The sequence below is a fragment of the Drosophila miranda genome, chromosome 3 (genome assembly GCF_003369915.1).
Source record: "Drosophila miranda strain MSH22 chromosome 3, D.miranda_PacBio2.1, whole genome shotgun sequence".
In the NCBI taxonomy this organism is placed as follows: domain Eukaryota; kingdom Metazoa; phylum Arthropoda; class Insecta; order Diptera; family Drosophilidae; genus Drosophila; species Drosophila miranda.
The window spans coordinates 24,729,778-24,746,422 of NC_046676.1; the positions used below are offsets into that span (position 1 = coordinate 24,729,778).

Here is a 16,645-nt window from a genome sequence, read left to right on the forward strand (position 1 = left end):
ATGAATATATTTTTTATTTTTTATTAATATTAAAGCCTACTTATATCAGCAAAATTTTCCATCGATCGAATCAGGAATGATATTCGAATGGAAACGATATAAACACAAAAACATTTCAATCTATGCAAAATTTTGTAGCAGGCGTTTTTCTGACGACTACTTAGATCAGCAAAATAAATAGCCGATTAATACTGGAAAAGCAACGATACATATTGACAAAGCAAAAATGGTATATTCTGATCTCGAAGGAAGCAAACGAGAAAGTGCCAGTCGGCTAGAAAATGGCATAAGGAAGACAAATTTAATCTTATTAAGGCTTGCTTCCCTACAAAATTTAAATTTGTACCAGTTTTATTTGTAAGCAAACAGCCTGCACATCTGGTCACACCTTGCACTGAAAAAAATATATTTATATATTATTTATGAGGTGTTCAAACGTCACAAAGGACAAAGAGCACGATAAATAACAGTTAGTAATTAATTCCTCTAATATTTCCTTGCGTAAGTAGAAAATATACATGTAACCGTTTTTAGTCGACCATCCGATATTATCCGATAGTACCACTAGGTACATTCATTTGCGCAGGCACAGACAAACTAACGGAACCGACCATGGATGATTTCCAAGTCCCATTAACACGATGCTTTAGCTTCGTAGATAATTTTTGTCCTCGCATGTTTGTGGCAAGAATATATGGGATGTTGTTCTTGGCGCCGATTGGTTCCGCTTATCGCACAAAACTATCGATATATTTTAGAAGCTACCCTTTTATTCGATGAAATGTAAAGTATAATCAAAAGTAGGGGAACAAAATAGTGTCGATTCACCTTGAAATCAGAAAATAATAAATCCCACAAAAGATTCATATTAATATTTTTGCCGGCTAAAATCACCTATCTACAAATATATTATCAAAAATATATATCGATATATTGATATATCAACATTCGCGCGATCGCGATCGCCTGCTCCGTGAAAAATTACAATAAATTATTAAATTTAGTGCAACATTAAATATAAAAAACGAGTGCGTTGGAGTGGGACTGTGCGTGGAATTGAGTGCGATAGGCGAAACGAAACGAAACAAGGGAGAAGCCATAGAAAGGCAAGCCAACAACAACAGTGAAAGGGGAGGGGGCCAAAGCCAAAAGCCACAAAAATATTGAGAATAACAATTTAATGCTAAAATACGGATTCGATTTGAAATCTGCAAAGGCATCAGCACCAGGAACTTCACTGTACGTGCCACATATTAAATTCCTTTGGTGAGTGGGCAGAAGGGCATCGAAATTTTTAAACAAAGAGAGAGAGATAGAGAGAGAAGGATCTCTTGCACAGACCCACATCCATATAAAAGTGTCTGGTAAATTGCAATTATGGGAGGAGTAGAAGGGTAGAGGAGCCCGAGCAGCTGCTTTTCCCCAAAAACAAAATTCGTAAAAACAACATCCACACACACACGCATACGGAAAAAAAAAATACCTTTGCACATATGCAACAAGTTGTGAATGCGTCTGTTTGAGGAGGGGGGTGGGGTTGATTTCCCCATCGTTTACCGTTCATTTTTGGACGTTTTTGCTTTTTATCTACTATTGCGTAGTGCCGCCGTCGCGCGCTGCCAATGTCACCTGTCTTTATGCGCTGCTCTCGTATACTCGCTCTCTCTCGCTCCCACACTGGTTTTTATCTCTCTGGTGCCGTTAACACTGGCACAGACGACGACTCGACGATCTACGTGTCCCTTTCGCACGCCCATTTGGCCGTTGCTGCTCAGTGCACGTAACTGTGTATTTGGCATGCATGTGCGTGTTTGTGTGTGTGTGCGAGAGTGCGAGTGTGGGCGAGAGTGAGAGTGTGTATATTTCCGCCTGTTGATAACAGAACAACTGTTGTCAATTCAATGGTTGGAGCGAGGGGATCCACCATCCATCGTCATGGCCTTAATTCTTATGGAAATATAGTCCAAATATCGCTTCGATTTTCATCACCCCTTCCTCATTCTCCCCTCTCCTACCCCATTATCCTAATTGCTAATCGCAAAGTACAAATATTGATTTTTCATGTGCGTGTGTTTTTGTGGTTTCCAGAGAAAGCATTTCAGGGCACACCTATTCCTGATCAGAATTGCCAGTGGAGTTTGATTTTATTGCGATCTCTTCTCTCCGTTTACTCTGACAGTTAGGCACTATTGTAGCTCCCAACTCACATATACAGTATGTCAAGAAACTCTTTACACACTGAAAATAAATTAAATTTTTTGACTTTGGATAAGAAAATAATGGCCTTTGGTTCAAATTTATCAAATTTGTTTAATTCATAACCATTCAGGGATTAATTATAAAGTAGTTAGTGAAAAAAAAAATAACAAAACTATAAATAGGTAACTTACAAAACAACAAAAACAATGATTACTCATTTTTGACACTGTCAAGAAACTCTTTACACAAAATATATATATAACTACTTTATAATTAATCCCTGAATGGTTATGAATTAAACAAATTTGATAAATTTGAACCAAAGGCCATTATTTTCTTATCCAAAGTCAAAAAATTTAATTTATTTTCAGTGTGTAAAGAGTTTCTTGACATACTGTATTTCCAACAGTTAAAACCCAGCCCAATTATAGTATATTGCTCTCATAAACATCATTGGCTTATAATTGGATTCTTAAGTTTGATAGAAACGGCTAGGAAGATAGAATCCAATCTCAATGGAACTCGACATTTAAAAAAACATATGTATGTATGATATCGTATAGTAGGCGGGTATGGGGGTTAGATTGAAATGAAGATTTAGGTGCCAGCCCCCCACTTCCAGAGGATATCTTATCTTCGTTACTCCAAAATGTAACTTTCTTGAGATTTTAGCATCTTATCAATAAAAATAGATTCTCTTTCACTCTTGTTTATTTTTTTTTTCTTTTGGGCTTGTATTAGGAAAACAAGTTTACAAAACTTTTGCACTTTTGCTGCTGCGAACAGAAACGGTATCTGTATCTGTGTCGCTGTTGTACGAGTTGTACGAGTTGTACGTGTATTCGTAATTGTTGCCATTTCATATTACGCCTTTGTATAGTTGTTGTTGTTTCAGCGGGAAATTCCCGGAATGAACAGAGTTGATAGTACGAATATACTAGAGGTACCAACATATACAATGAAATTCTGAAAAATATGCTAATCTGGGGTTCTGCTCTCCCAAAAGTTGGGGGGTTGACTATCGAAAACTTTCCATTTCCATCCGTACTCCGTACTCATTAAAAAGTTCCCACCAAAAAGGCGAATTCGAGTATAATCAATCTTATCAGTTTTCTGCATAAAATTGGGTTTACTTTTTATGACAGTATGTCCCCCTCCCCCTAGCGATAAGCATAGTGAAACCTCTCTCTAATGGAACCGAACCCCTCCAGGGAAAACACCTTTTCGCCTAAAAATAACTCCATATTGATTATTTGCATATTTCCGAACAGAACAGAGCAGATCTCTGAAGAAGCACATCATCACGCAGAGAGAGAATGAGAGAGAGGGGCGATCGGTCATAAATAAATAAATAACCCGTATATATGTATAGTATTATTGCCTTTTATTTTCGCACTACGCGGATTGGACAGGGCAGGAGTTCCATTCCTGTTCCGTTCCCCATCCCCAGTGCCGCCATGGCTTTTCCTTTTCCATTTCCAATTCTAAAAGTCGCGCCAATGACGTCAGTCCCAAGGCCTGACGTCTGCACAAAATTCCGCAAAACGCCTCTTCAAATTATTGGCAAGCAGACGGGTTGGGACGGGAAGTGAACGGCGGAGAACAGAGAGACGAAGAAGGCGCAGTGGAGAGTGGGAGGAAAAGAAAAGCAGAGCACAAAAATATTGTACAAAATAAAATTATTTTTGTTCCATTTCTCTCTGGCTTTTTTTTTCTTTTTATATTTCTGCGCTGCCTTCTGCCTTCATTCCACCGATTTCATGTTGTCCCCTGCATTTGATTTATAATTTTCACAATTTCCATCGTTCTCTCTTTTCTCCCTCTACCTCTCTCTCTCTCTCTCTCTCTCTCTCTCTCTCTCTCTCTCTCTCTCAGTTTGCGTTAAATTCCAAATATTTGTTGTCTTTTCCACAAGAAAAGTGAAAGTTGTTTTCCATGTTATTTATTTTTTACTGCAGCTTCTTTTTCTGTTATTCTGGTATATTTGTTGTACTTTTCGGTTAGTTCTTGTTTTTACGCATTTTCTTTCCCTTTGTCGTCCGTCCATATGTTTTGTGTTCCGAAAGTTCAGAAGTGGAGGAGGAGATAGGTTTCTTGGTACGTAGTTCCTTTAGCAATCTATTTTTTCGGTAATTTCGTTTTTTCCCCCTCCCCAAAAAATTATTTATAATTATTTATACTTTTGACACGCCAGACAGCAAGATTTCCGGTCAATGTGCAACACTGATACTCCTCCTCTCCGCAAATCGCTTTGTGACGAAAACCTGGCCTTCGGTGGGGGGGAACGACAGTTCGATTAATTCCCTTAGATTTCGGTTATCAGATTGATTTGTTTGATGGACATTGGGATTCGTGGCCTCCTCTGGGACTGTAAATTAAAATGAAATCCTGAAATGAGTCGATTGCAGTTTAAAATATGATATTTGGGGATCGTTACCCAAAGGAAATCATTTATACTGTAATGACCGTGTCAAACCGTAAATCGATCTTTGACAGATTCTACTCCAGTTTATAATCAGTTTAGATGATTTTTGATCGATATCGTGTCAATAATATCAAACGATGTATTTAATAGTTTGCACTGCTCTGTTTTCCATCAGCCCTAATTAAATATATATCCCACTACACTTGACCAAATGGGGGAAAATCCCCCATATCATTTCAATTTGTAATGTACTACGTCCTTCACCGCTGCCTCTCTCTTTTCTTATTTTCTAATTTAATGAATGGAAATTTTGTTCCACTAATTACAAGAGTTTCCCCCTCCATTTCCATTTCCCGTCCCCTTCCTACCTACAATCTACAATACCCACGCAATCCATGATCCACGTTGTGGATCCTAAACAATCCATGGGACGAGCGCTGCCATAATTTTAATGGTTGTAAACTTTTTGTTGTTTTTGTTGTGTGTTTTCCCCATAGTTTTTTCCTTTTTGTGTGTTTGTTTTATGTTGTTTTTTTTTGGCACACAATGCGAAATTGTTGTTGTTCTGTGTTTGTATTTATTTTTATTGTTGCTATTATTTCTTAACAACTTTTATGTTTGTTTTTGCGTGTCCTCGAAATAAAACACACGAAAAAAACAAACCAAAGTACCAAATGGGAAGAAGACAAATGATGATTTACCTGAAGCATCAGTACATAAACGCTGGGTACAGTGCGTTTCGAAACTCCAAGAATACGTACTGGGAATGTATGCTGCTTTTCACCCATCTTCTGCTCATACAGATAATATACTCGTATCTTTACCGATAGATAAAGTCACTATCCGTCTCTCGCGATGGCGAGAGTTACAGTTTAAAGTTTTTCAGACAGAGATGAAGAAGCATTGCAGCAGAGTTGCACTCCACTTCTATCTTGTTTTTTTTTTTAATTTTTCTTTGCCCTAGAATATGTTTTTCCTTCTCTTTACCTCTTAATTGGTTCCGAAAACACATCTGTGATTCCTTTTATTATCCGATAGTCTAAACTATGTTCCGTAATCTGCAGTCTGATAACTTGATAATTCATCTCGTTACTCAAAAAGTGAACGAAACAGCTGTCTGATGGAACCGAAACGCAACGTGCACAGGTACAGGTAAATGGCGTGTACGAATACGATTACATATGATGTCTGTATCTATAATATTACCTATCATTCCACACGTGTACTCTTTATAACAGAGAAGAAGAGCGAGAGCAAAGATTGCAATATATTTGACGTCGATTTCCGATTCTGCATTCTAACGTTTATACATACATATGTATGTATATATACATATCTCCTATCTGCCTGCATCTGTATCTCGTATCTCTATCTATTTATCTGTGAATCTGTGGGCGTATCTGCATCTGTGTGTGTGTATCTGGCTAATTGTGAAGGTCGTTTACGTCTGCAGTCGATCGCCTGCCTTTCTCTATGGCTCTTGTCGTTGCTGCGTCTGCTACCACCCGCTACAAAAGGCAGACGAAGAAAACACGAAGGAAAAGCACACAAAATGAATTTTCATTCCTGCTCCCCCTCCATTCAATTTGATCTCTTTTCTACCCCTCGAAAAATTCCTAAACAACAAAAAAAGTGGAAGAGAATTTGTTTATATTTATATGCTAAATATTTTCAAATATCAGATCGCAATTTGCGTGTTCCGCCCATCTCCCATCCTATACCATCCCATCCAATGCCCGCCGACCAGCCCATAAGTACGCCACCCCTCCTACAGCGGAGGCGGGGAAGGGTTGGAATTTTATTTTATGGAAAAGCCACATTTCAAGAGGAATTATTCTTCATAATTCTCTGAGGTTTTCTCATCTTTAATGACTTCTTAATTTCGCACGGATCTCGAAAATGTTGCCATCCCACTCCGTCGAAGAATATTGTGTTTTAAAATAAAGAAAAATGTGCTGGAAAAGATGGGTAGATTTTTGGAGTCTCTTTAGTTTTGATACCCTTGCAGATCGGTTGCTCTTATGGAAGTTACGATGGAAGATACATCTGTGATATTGGATCAGATTTTGTATGAGATATGATTCGATATAGCTCTGATATTGAATCACGGCTTTTAATCTAGGGCTGGTGTCCTCAGACCTGAGGGGTTTTTTAAACCATTCCGACGCCGCTACTGTTTGTGCCTGAGGATGGAGAAAGAACCCGTGAAGATGAAGCTTGGATCTGGCCTTTTCTTTGGATATTCGTCGAATTAGCAACAGGTTCGGGTCATCGGACTAACTGCCTACAAATTGGAACTGAAGTCTATCTGCTCAGGCACCACACAAACATCTACAGAAAGTCGTAATACCCTGTCTGCATACTATATCCTAAAGGGTATACAAAAGAAAAGCTGGAAAACAACGAACAACAGGGGAAGCAAAAAACAACAACTAAATTGAAATACATTCATAATTTATTATTTATGCTTTGGTGGCCAATTTTAATGGCGCCATCGCTTGCAAATTAAGTGCTATATTTTATAATTTATTTGCATCTCTTTCACCCTCGGACATGATTCTGTTTCTGCTTCTGTTTCTGTTTTGGGGCTTATTGTTTGTTTTTATTCATTTTGTCAGAGTTTCTTCTAGTTTCCAGTTCTTTTTGTTTTTGCTTGTCGCCATCTCCTGGGAGAACAGGTGAGCCGCCGATGCCGCTGCGAGGGCGGTTCTTTTTTTGGAATAACTTGGCTAAGCCAGGGGTTTATCTAAGCGCTTTTCATTGGGCCGGCAATTAAATTTTGATCCCATTTGATGGGTCTTTGCTTCTTTTTCTGTTAACTCTTTCACCTCAGAACTAAATATCATTAATTTTGCGCAGATTGTTTTCTATATTCAAAGATACAGATATACAGATACATATATAAAATATTTCATTCAATTTCTTTGGTTTTCGTTGTGTTTGTGCAACACCCACACAAAAGTTTATTTTTATAAAATAAATAGAGAGAGAGACAGCCACCTATGTACATACATATGTATACAATAAAACAAAATTAAAATTTGTGCTGCAAAAATATTGAATGATTTAATTGATTCGCTGCGGTTGCTCTTCTGTTTTTTAGTACTGTCTACAATATCTGTACGATCACAAGGCGGATATGCCTTGACTTAATTCTCATCACAATTCGATTTGATTTGGGGATATTGAACAAAACAGCCATAAAAAGACCGTATCGAATGACTATATCATTAGCTACCATATGAAAGATCGTTCTGTATTGGTTTCTTGTCTTAGAGTGCGTACTAGAATTCACAGTAGAATTCATAAGATCGCAGCTGCATATTGAATGCTTTCCGAATCATTGCCTCAGTCGTCACATGACTCCTGAATCGGCAATCCAAGATATTCGGATGCAACACCGACGTAAAAAAAACGACGATACTCGGTTCGTTCAGTCCCGTTAGTTAGTATCGAGTGGCAGCGATCTGTGAGGGTATCCAATTGGGTATGCTTTGGTTTCCCGTTTTCTGTTTTCCGTTTTCTCTCGTGATTTTTTGCTTACGCTAGAGCGCTCTCCCAAACATTTGCACACACAGATACACAGATAGCAGAGACGATGTACCAGTGCACGAGTATCTATGTGTTTTCTGCTCATTTTCCTCGCAGCATTTTCGGTCGTTTTATTCTCGAAAATTTGCGAAATTTGGTTTTTCAGTTTATCGCTGGCATTTAAGGCGTTCGAAACGCGCACAAAATTTGATCGAAAGAAAGATATATTGTTGTGTGGAAAACTGCGTGAGATTTTCTCGATTAAAGTCAAAGAAAAAACATAGGAAATGGAAATACAATTTATCAAGAGTGTTTAAATTTGTGTGTGTGTGAAAAAGCGATCGAGAAAAACGAATAGAAGAAAATAATTTGAAATATGTTAAAGTTTAAGTTCAAACTTTGAAAAATTAGCAACAAAAAAAGTGCAATAAAACAAGACAAATCACACAAATTAATATAAAATACCTATACCTAAAAGAATAATTTGCCTTACTTTTAAAGAAAATCCAAAACCATATTTCACAAGCTTGTGAATAAATATATGAGCAAATTGACAGATTATCGATCGCGTTGGGAACCCTATTTATCAGTTTTCATCGACAAAATGTAAGTGGAAGTGGATACAGATACATTTACGAGTACTCCTCGTATTATAGATATGCTTTCATCTATACCTGAACCTGAAGAGGCGCCCAATACCATATACATATGTACATATGTATGTATGTACATATATACATACATATATCTGGTAGATGGTTTATGTGTACTATATAGGGAAACGGATTATTTATCACTGCCATCCTTGACAATGGCCGACAGTCGGCAGTCGAGAGAGAGCAACAGAGATATAGGCAATCGTTGTGTCATAAATATTTTTAAACATACCCAAGAGATCTCCCTCTCTCGCCCTCGCAGTCGCCCTCTCCCTCTCTTTCTCTTGGCTGTTTCTGTTTTTTAAAAACAATACATTTTAAAGCCTCTTAGTTAATGTTCTAAATCGGGACATGGATTCACCCGCACCGCATGCAACACTCGCACCCGAGTGCGGGGGCAGATACTAATTAAATAAGTGGCATTACCTGACTGATTCCCCCTTCTCTCTTTCCTTCCGAAGGTCTGCAGTTGTGACAAATGATGGCCTAAAATGGCGGCTACACCACCAATGCCGCCCGGATCAAACAGTTACCAATTGAATGGCACCAGCATCACCAGCAGTAGCCTTCCAGCAGAAGGAAATACCAGAGGAAGGAGCAGCAGCAACAATATAACCGAGGCAATCCATCAGCACTTTCTGAGGAAGAAGGACGCCGCTCCATCGACAAGTCAGAGGAGACGCTGCGGCAGCTATGAGCAGCTGGAGCTGCTGGAGCATTCACAGCCAGCAGCAGCAGCAGAGGCAGCAGCAGAAGCAGAGCCAGAGGCAGGCCGCAAGCAGAGCACGTCCTGCCACTGCACGAACATTAGTATCATGCACCTGTTCCACGAGATGAAGCAGGAGTTCCCCACGATACCCGATGCCATTGTGACGCAGTGCGTCAGCGAGAATTGCCATCAGCGCGAGAACTGTATACAGATGTTGAAGAAGGAACTGGCTTTGCATCCGATACCTGTCCAGAGCTACCCGGCCAAGGTGTTGCAACAGCAGCAACAACAGCAGCAACAGAGGCAGGCCAAGCCTCCCACCCCACTAAAGCCGTCGAGAGTGGCACCCGCACAGCCCCCAGAACTGAGTCAGAGTCCGAGCCAGAATGGGAATGGGAATGGGAATGGGAATGGCAATGGCAATGGCAATGGCGATGCCAGCCCCAGCCCCACTCACAGTCCGAGTCCCCAGCCCCGGCAGCGACCAACCACGCTCAATCTGCAGCGCCAACTGAACGCCCAGCTGCAGCAGAAGATCCAACAGCGACAGCTGCGGCAGCAGCGCGACCTGCAGCCACCGCAGCTGACGCCCACGTCGCTGAACAAGCCGCTGCGTCGGGCGCCACCCCTGCCGCCGCCACCGGGCCCGCCGCTGGCCCCAAAGCCGAGCTTCTCCAACGATTCCTCCTGCCTCACCAGCCCCATGAGCTCCAGCGAATCGGAATTCTCACTCAACGCCGTCTCCTTATCATCGCCGACGTCAGCAACAAGAGCAGCAGTAGCGGCAGCAACGGCAGCGACAGCAACAACGTCTCAACAGGCCTCTCCGGTCCGACACCGTTCAGTCATCAATCTGCAGCCGGTACTGCCGTATGCACGCGATTTCCTCAGCAACAGCAGTGCCCTCTCGCCAGCGTTGACGCCACCGACGCTGCCCGGCTCCCCAGGCTCTGCCGTCTCGCCGGGTCGCAAGAGCTTCACCTCGCTCAATCTCACGCTGCGCCAGCCGACCGGCGGCGCCCAGTCCGCGATCGACATCACCGCCGGCCCGGCGCCTAGTGGCCAGGGCAGCGGCATCACCTACTCGAGCGTTAGTTTCGACGCCCGCCGGGGGACGCACAAGAATTTCCAGCTGACGGTCACCGACGAGGGTAGTGTCTTTAGCGCGGGCTGCATCCGTCCCCAGGCACCGTACGCCGCCACCGCGTGTGAGCCGCAGCAGCCAGCAGTTCCTCCGCCACGCCAGCCCCCGTCGGCAGCGGCGGCGGCGTCGCTTCTCTCCACCGATGGACTTTCACCGTCGGACTGTGACATGCCGGAAGTATTCCCCTATCCCACGCAGGCTCAGAACCACGTTGTCGCCTCCAACTACAACACGAACCATGCCGCGGACACCAGCAAAGGCAACGACAACAGCGGCAACAGCAGCAACGACAGCAGCCCCGTCAGCATGCCCCTCTATGCGGGGGTCCTCGAGGAGTGCGATCCTGAAGGTGGGTTTCACGATCAACCCCAGGAAAACCCTAGAGAAGCACTAGTTCAGTCGAAGGCTATCTCTGGGCATTGCATTGTAATTTCCATCATTTCATTTCCGTGTGGCACATGTCCGATGTCAAGTGCTTTTCCACTTTATTCCTACACATGTACCGACATGGGTTCCAATGTGCTTTACGGCCTTATCGAGCCACCCAGACGACGTCGTAGTTTCTGTCGGTGTTTTTCGATGTGTTCGGTTATCGGTGGAGGTCCGCCGCAGTATTGTTTACAATTGATAAGGAAATTGGAATTACGCCCCAAAATAAAATTAGCGCGAGCTCGCTCTCTGCCAAAAAGAGCGCAGAGCATTTATTCGTAGAAAATTCTCAGCAAACGTCTTACCAAAAGCTAACAGATTGCCAGCTTATGTACAAGGGTAGGGATCTAGCGAAGACGATACGCAGACGAGCAGAGCAGCCAAAGAGAACTGAAACTCCGCGTGTGCTAAGGTATTAAGGTATTGACGTCACGGAATAAAATAGAATAGAATTGAACACTGAAGACAGTAGACAGTAGATGGTAGGCAGCAGACGGTAGTTGGTATTCGGTTATCAGGTGAGAGAATATAATCAATTTCGCGGCAGTTTAATTGAGCCTTGAATCAGTCTTTCTGTCCTTCCCTTCCACTATCACTGTGTGCAATTTTCTGTGCAACTTTGTTGCATTTGATTTACCTTTTTTGCTGAATATACGATACACATACAAAAACCAATCCGATCCGATCCCCCTACTATATATTCCCCCACACATACACATACGATGTATGCAGATATACATATGTGTAGTACGCTTGTAGGACGCCCACGCGCTCGGAACTTTATAGATTGAAATGTCTTTTGTCTGGCTTCTGCTTTGGCCGGCTGTGTTTTCCCCACTCTCTCTCGGGCTCTCTTTCTTCGACGTTCAAGTTCACGGCGAAACAGAGAAGAGTAGGTGGGGAAAATAGAGTAATCGCCTCTGGGAACGGGGCATTAAGCATACGCAGCGTGGGCCCAACCGAGCTGACGGCTGGCATTTCCACTTTGACATTTAATCACGCGACAATCCACGTCCGACGACCATTAGAAGCACTTTAAATGTCGTCGCCTTTTAGCCGGAATTCAATTTGGAATTCGGGGACACTTTTCGCCCATTAATGAATTAATTTTTCAATTAAAATGATACCCATTCCCTCGTCCAACACATGAGATAGAGAGATGAGACGAGATCCCTTGGCCCACTGCCCTGTAGGCTATTTCCGTTGGAGATCTATCAGAGGCGCGTCTAAAAATAATCAAAAAAGTCGAAAAGTCGCACAAATCAAAATACGAAATGCATCAGAAGATCATTCTATTTATACATAAACACTAAAAGAGAACAGGATAGGGTATATTGGATCCGAGTAGATGTAGGTAACAGCCAGATGTAAGTGTTTCCGAATACGCGTATATTTATTCATGATCATCATCAATAGCCGAAACGATATAGTCATTTCTGTCTGTCAGATCAGGCTTGTTTGCTGCATAGTGTTCACTTCTCACAGACTTAAAGAACTACAGCAACTGGATCCTGTGGCCAGGCTACTGTAATATCTGAAGTGTATTTTTGCCCCCACTAATGGCGGAATGAAGAAAACCATTTGCGGTGATGACTCCTCTGCTTCGCGGTCGCTCTCTCTCTCTCTCTCTCTGCTCCTTTTCCTTTTGCAGAGAGACAGACGAAGAGATATCAATTGATGAAATAGCTAAGGTCCTTCATAATATTGTAGCAGCTTAAGGACAAAGTCTTCTCCTATCTTTCTGCTCACGAGGTAATGTACTCGTGGGATATCCAGGATTACCAAAATTTCGTGGTCACTACTTATGTCAGGGGCTTCTACTATGCATTCTGAAGTATCAGAAGACAGCACGAGGCCACGAAACATTTTGAGGAGACTCGATTTGAACGATGCTATCAATCAATGACAAGCCCCACCCACTCTACCCACTCTCCAATTTATACTTGCGCTCGAAATAATATTTAAATAGAGCTTTGTAGAGATGTGTGAATTATTTCCATTTTATTAAAGAATGATATTATGATTATTTACATATACGCTACTAAATTTTAAACTTTTTCCAAAACAAATTTTATTGGAAAAATAATGCATATTCGTCGCATACCTTTCGTTAATTCCGTTATATTGAGCAAAATAATATAATTTTTTTGTTACCGATTTTCTTTCGTAGACATAAATTATTATTAGATTGATTTTCGGTTGTGCTGTGGCTCTTCCCATGCTCTGCTTGCGCATTTTCACTAAATTTATCTTTCGCTTTAAATATAAATTCTGTTTATGAACCGAACCGAACCTTCTCCTTCCCTGCGGCAGGCAGGGCAGGCAGAGGCACGAGAGTATTTTTAGCTGCAAAACAGAGTAATAAAATGTGAGGTATTGGCCAGTAAAAATAACTTTCGGCCAACATTCGGCATTGCGAAATCGCAAACACAATTTTTGTTGCCAGGCAACAGCAGAACTTTCAATTCCAATTCCATAATTGATCGATTAACCATTTGTTAAACACTTTTTTTCTATTTTTTTCATTCTTGCTTTCAGCTCGAGCAGCGACCATTGAGCGGCAGAAGCAGCGGCGCGATAAGCTGGCCAATGTTTTGCGGGACAACAAGAAGCGACTGCTGGTCCTGGAGCAGGAGATCAACATACTGACCGAGCCCGTACCGGTGGGCGAATCTGAAAGACTGGATAGAGATATCAAGAAACTGACTGAGGACTGCCAGCGGCTGCTCAATTTGATCAACGGTGAGCCCCGAGTGCGGTTCCCTAGACAAAGCTAATACTAATCAATATTTATTTTGTAGAACCGCAAGCGAATGGGTCTGGTCCTGCGCCAAATTCCATGAATCGTCAGCACTCGGCCCCAGCCAACAATAACCAGCAGCAGCCACAGCCATTCCCACGCCAACGACAGGCTGGTCGCTCCCAGGCGCCGCCCAGCTCGTTGCGTCTGCACTCTGTGCCGGCCCAGACAACGGCCCAGCCGGGCCCTGATTTTGTGCAGCACCACAGCAGTGCTCCGACGTCGGCGTGCCTGACGCCCCAGCAGCAGCAGCAACTCCAGCTGCAACAGGAGCCGCCGCCTACGTATGCCCAGTACTACCAGTTCCAGCAATATCTGCAGCAGCAGCGACAGCAGCAGCTCCAACAATTTCAACTGCAACAGCAGCAGCAGGCGCAGCAGCAACAACAGCAGATGCCAGTGCAGCGTCCAGTAAACGACGAGGAAGAATACCTATCAGACTCGGACGTGGACGAGGATGAGGAGCCACTTGACATGTGGGCCTGCAATATGTGTACATTCCGCAATCATCCGCAATTGAATATTTGCGAGGCCTGTGAGAACGTTAGGATCCAGCCGGGTATGATACGCATTGTACCTAGCGGAAGTGGCCCTGGAGCTGCTGATGGAGCTGCTGGCACCTCCACTGGGAGCCTCGAGCAGCAGCAGCAGCAACCGCAGCAGCCCCAGCAGCCATATGCCTTGCATACATAACCCATCCAGAAACGGAATGCAAAGTTCTCCTAACATGCATGCGCTCGCTTTTGATTGCTTACCCAACAGCCTGCATGTGTCCCGCTGATAATGGTGGACTTTGAAACTGTGATAGCATTTAAATTAGTATCGTGTGGCTCTGGCCCTGGGCCCGGCTCGATAAATTGGGGCTCTCAACCTGAAAGACATGTCCTAGCCAGCCCCTTCAATTTATGATTTATTTATATTGCAAGTGCCTCAGCAACAGCATTACGTTAACGATAGAATTAACAGAAACAGTTGCATAGCTTTAAGCAATGAAACGAAACAAAGTTTATTATTTTTAGCAACTTGATCAATAAAGAACGTTATTTAAATATTTAAACACGCTACGCCTTACATGTCGCTTCACATGTTCTTCACGCTCGTTGGTTGAGCGCAGAATATATGTATGTATGTATATTTTATTTTGTGGCCCACTCTCTACTTTTAGCCCCAGTGCTGAGTCGTGAGGATATACATATAACGCTCTCGCCAGGCGAAAATCGTGAGTAGAACTTGGTGGAGTAGAACCCACGAGATCCCAGAATTTTAGAGTAAACTGAATCCTCTCTCTCTCTCTCTCTTGTGCAGGTATTATACACTCCTGGATACTATCATGACAATTGGCCAAACGCTCACCATAATCACCCAGACAAATCCAGAGATATTTATTTGTAGTTCGTTAATCTACTCTACGTATATTTTATTATCTAATTTGCTCTTTTGGTAACTTATTGGTAAAAAAATTTGTATATAATACTTATGCTAAGAGAATATTTAGTCAAATGCTGCTGGCAGCAATTATCTGTATTTCTATACTAGCTAGGCCATTATCATACCTTGATTCTATAAGAAAAGACTTTTAGTAACGTGTCGCATCTGAAACTAGGAAATAATTTTCGAAATGGAATACATGTACATTTGGTAGGTAATTACATGGAGAAAAATAACTCAGTTGGGGTTTTCTATAAGAAAACAAAAAACACAGAAACAGCCAACAAGCTAATAATCTTTTGTAAGCTTATCAAAGGCCGCATATTTAACGAAATTAAAATGCAAGTTGAAAAAACTTGTTTCGTGATTTGGAAATATTGGAAAAAGAGTTGATGCTTTTATTTATTTATTATTTTCAACCATTTCTTTGACTTGCTCACTCCAACTGGAAAACCATAGATTTTTCCTCATGTTTTGAATGAATGCTTGATTTAAAAAATGGTATTTTGAACGATCGATCGTTTTTATTTGTAAGATATGAATATTAGTTTAAGATTTACTCATCGATAGTATTATAAGAAATACCAATGTACTCGATATATCGATACTTGTCCTCGACAAGTATCGATATGCCAACACACATTCATTCGAATACGACGATCAAGAAAGAAGAACATATAATAAAACCGTGCTATTAAAAGTTTACAGATTGTTCTATTTATTTTCAAAATAATTACATATATTATTAGTAAAATTATATTTTACCGCCGATATTTATCTTGCTTATCGTTATGTATAGTCAAAAGTCGCGGGTATATCTGATCACTAACCATACAGTATATATACTGTATACAGTGATATATATAACGGAAACTGAGTCAACAGAAGAAAATATCCGCACCATTTGAATATTTTCGACAGTCTAAAATAATATCTTGGTATATTTGATCAATTTCATCAATCTATTAAAATAGCAAATAAAACAAATCTCTTAGGCGCTGTACTCTAGCCCATCAGTTGTCATCACTGATTTCTTGCCAGCTCTCTCCTGCAACGACAACATGAGTCGTAATTTTGAATTGGCTACAGAATGGGGTATGGACATCAGGCAAAAACAGGAGAAATATACTGAATTGGTATATATAAAAATACTGCGGTCATACTTTGTCACTCACTTTACGTTAACACTTAAACGTAAACAAAACAAAACAAAACAAGGCACAATTTAATAAAGTAAATGAAAATATTTGAATCTCTATTAATTTTTGGTGGTGGTCCTGGGCCGTTTTTGCTGATGTCCATACCCTATTTTTCCTCCCATTAT

The 16,645-nt window shown here is 41.6% G+C and overlaps 1 protein-coding gene across 4 annotated transcripts; it reads left to right on the forward strand.

Annotated features, from left to right (window-relative positions):
* The first annotated feature begins 872 nt into the window (after window positions 1-872).
* LOC108160270 (putative uncharacterized protein DDB_G0271606) lies at window positions 873-15,707 on the forward strand. 4 transcript variants are annotated; one of them, XM_033391842.1, is made up of 6 exons: window positions 873-1,266; window positions 9,273-11,013; window positions 13,632-13,835; window positions 13,895-14,452; window positions 15,059-15,112; window positions 15,199-15,707. In XM_033391842.1, exons 2-6 carry the CDS (start codon window positions 9,303-9,305, stop codon window positions 15,225-15,227), a joined length of 2,556 nt encoding a protein of 851 aa, XP_033247733.1. In that variant the 5' UTR covers window positions 873-1,266; window positions 9,273-9,302; the 3' UTR covers window positions 15,228-15,707. The 4 variants fall into 4 exon arrangements, with proteins under 4 accessions (XP_033247733.1, XP_033247732.1, XP_033247730.1 ...); XM_033391841.1 differs by lacking the exons at window positions 15,059-15,112; window positions 15,199-15,707 and having other exon boundaries at window positions 880-1,239; window positions 13,895-14,950; XM_033391839.1 differs by lacking the exons at window positions 15,059-15,112; window positions 15,199-15,707 and having other exon boundaries at window positions 881-1,266; window positions 13,895-14,950.
* The last annotated feature ends 938 nt before the right edge of the window (window positions 15,708-16,645 follow it).

Coding starts and splice junctions, on each gene's coding strand:
- LOC108160270 (XM_033391841.1), top strand. CDS start 9,303: ATGGCGGCTACACCACCAATGCCGCCCGGATCAAACAGTTACCAATTG. Junction 11,014..13,631: donor CGAGGAGTGCGATCCTGAAG/GTGGGTTTCACG, acceptor TCTTGCTTTCAG/CTCGAGCAGCGACCATTGAG. Junction 13,836..13,894: donor GCTGCTCAATTTGATCAACG/GTGAGCCCCGAG, acceptor TTTATTTTGTAG/AACCGCAAGCGAATGGGTCT.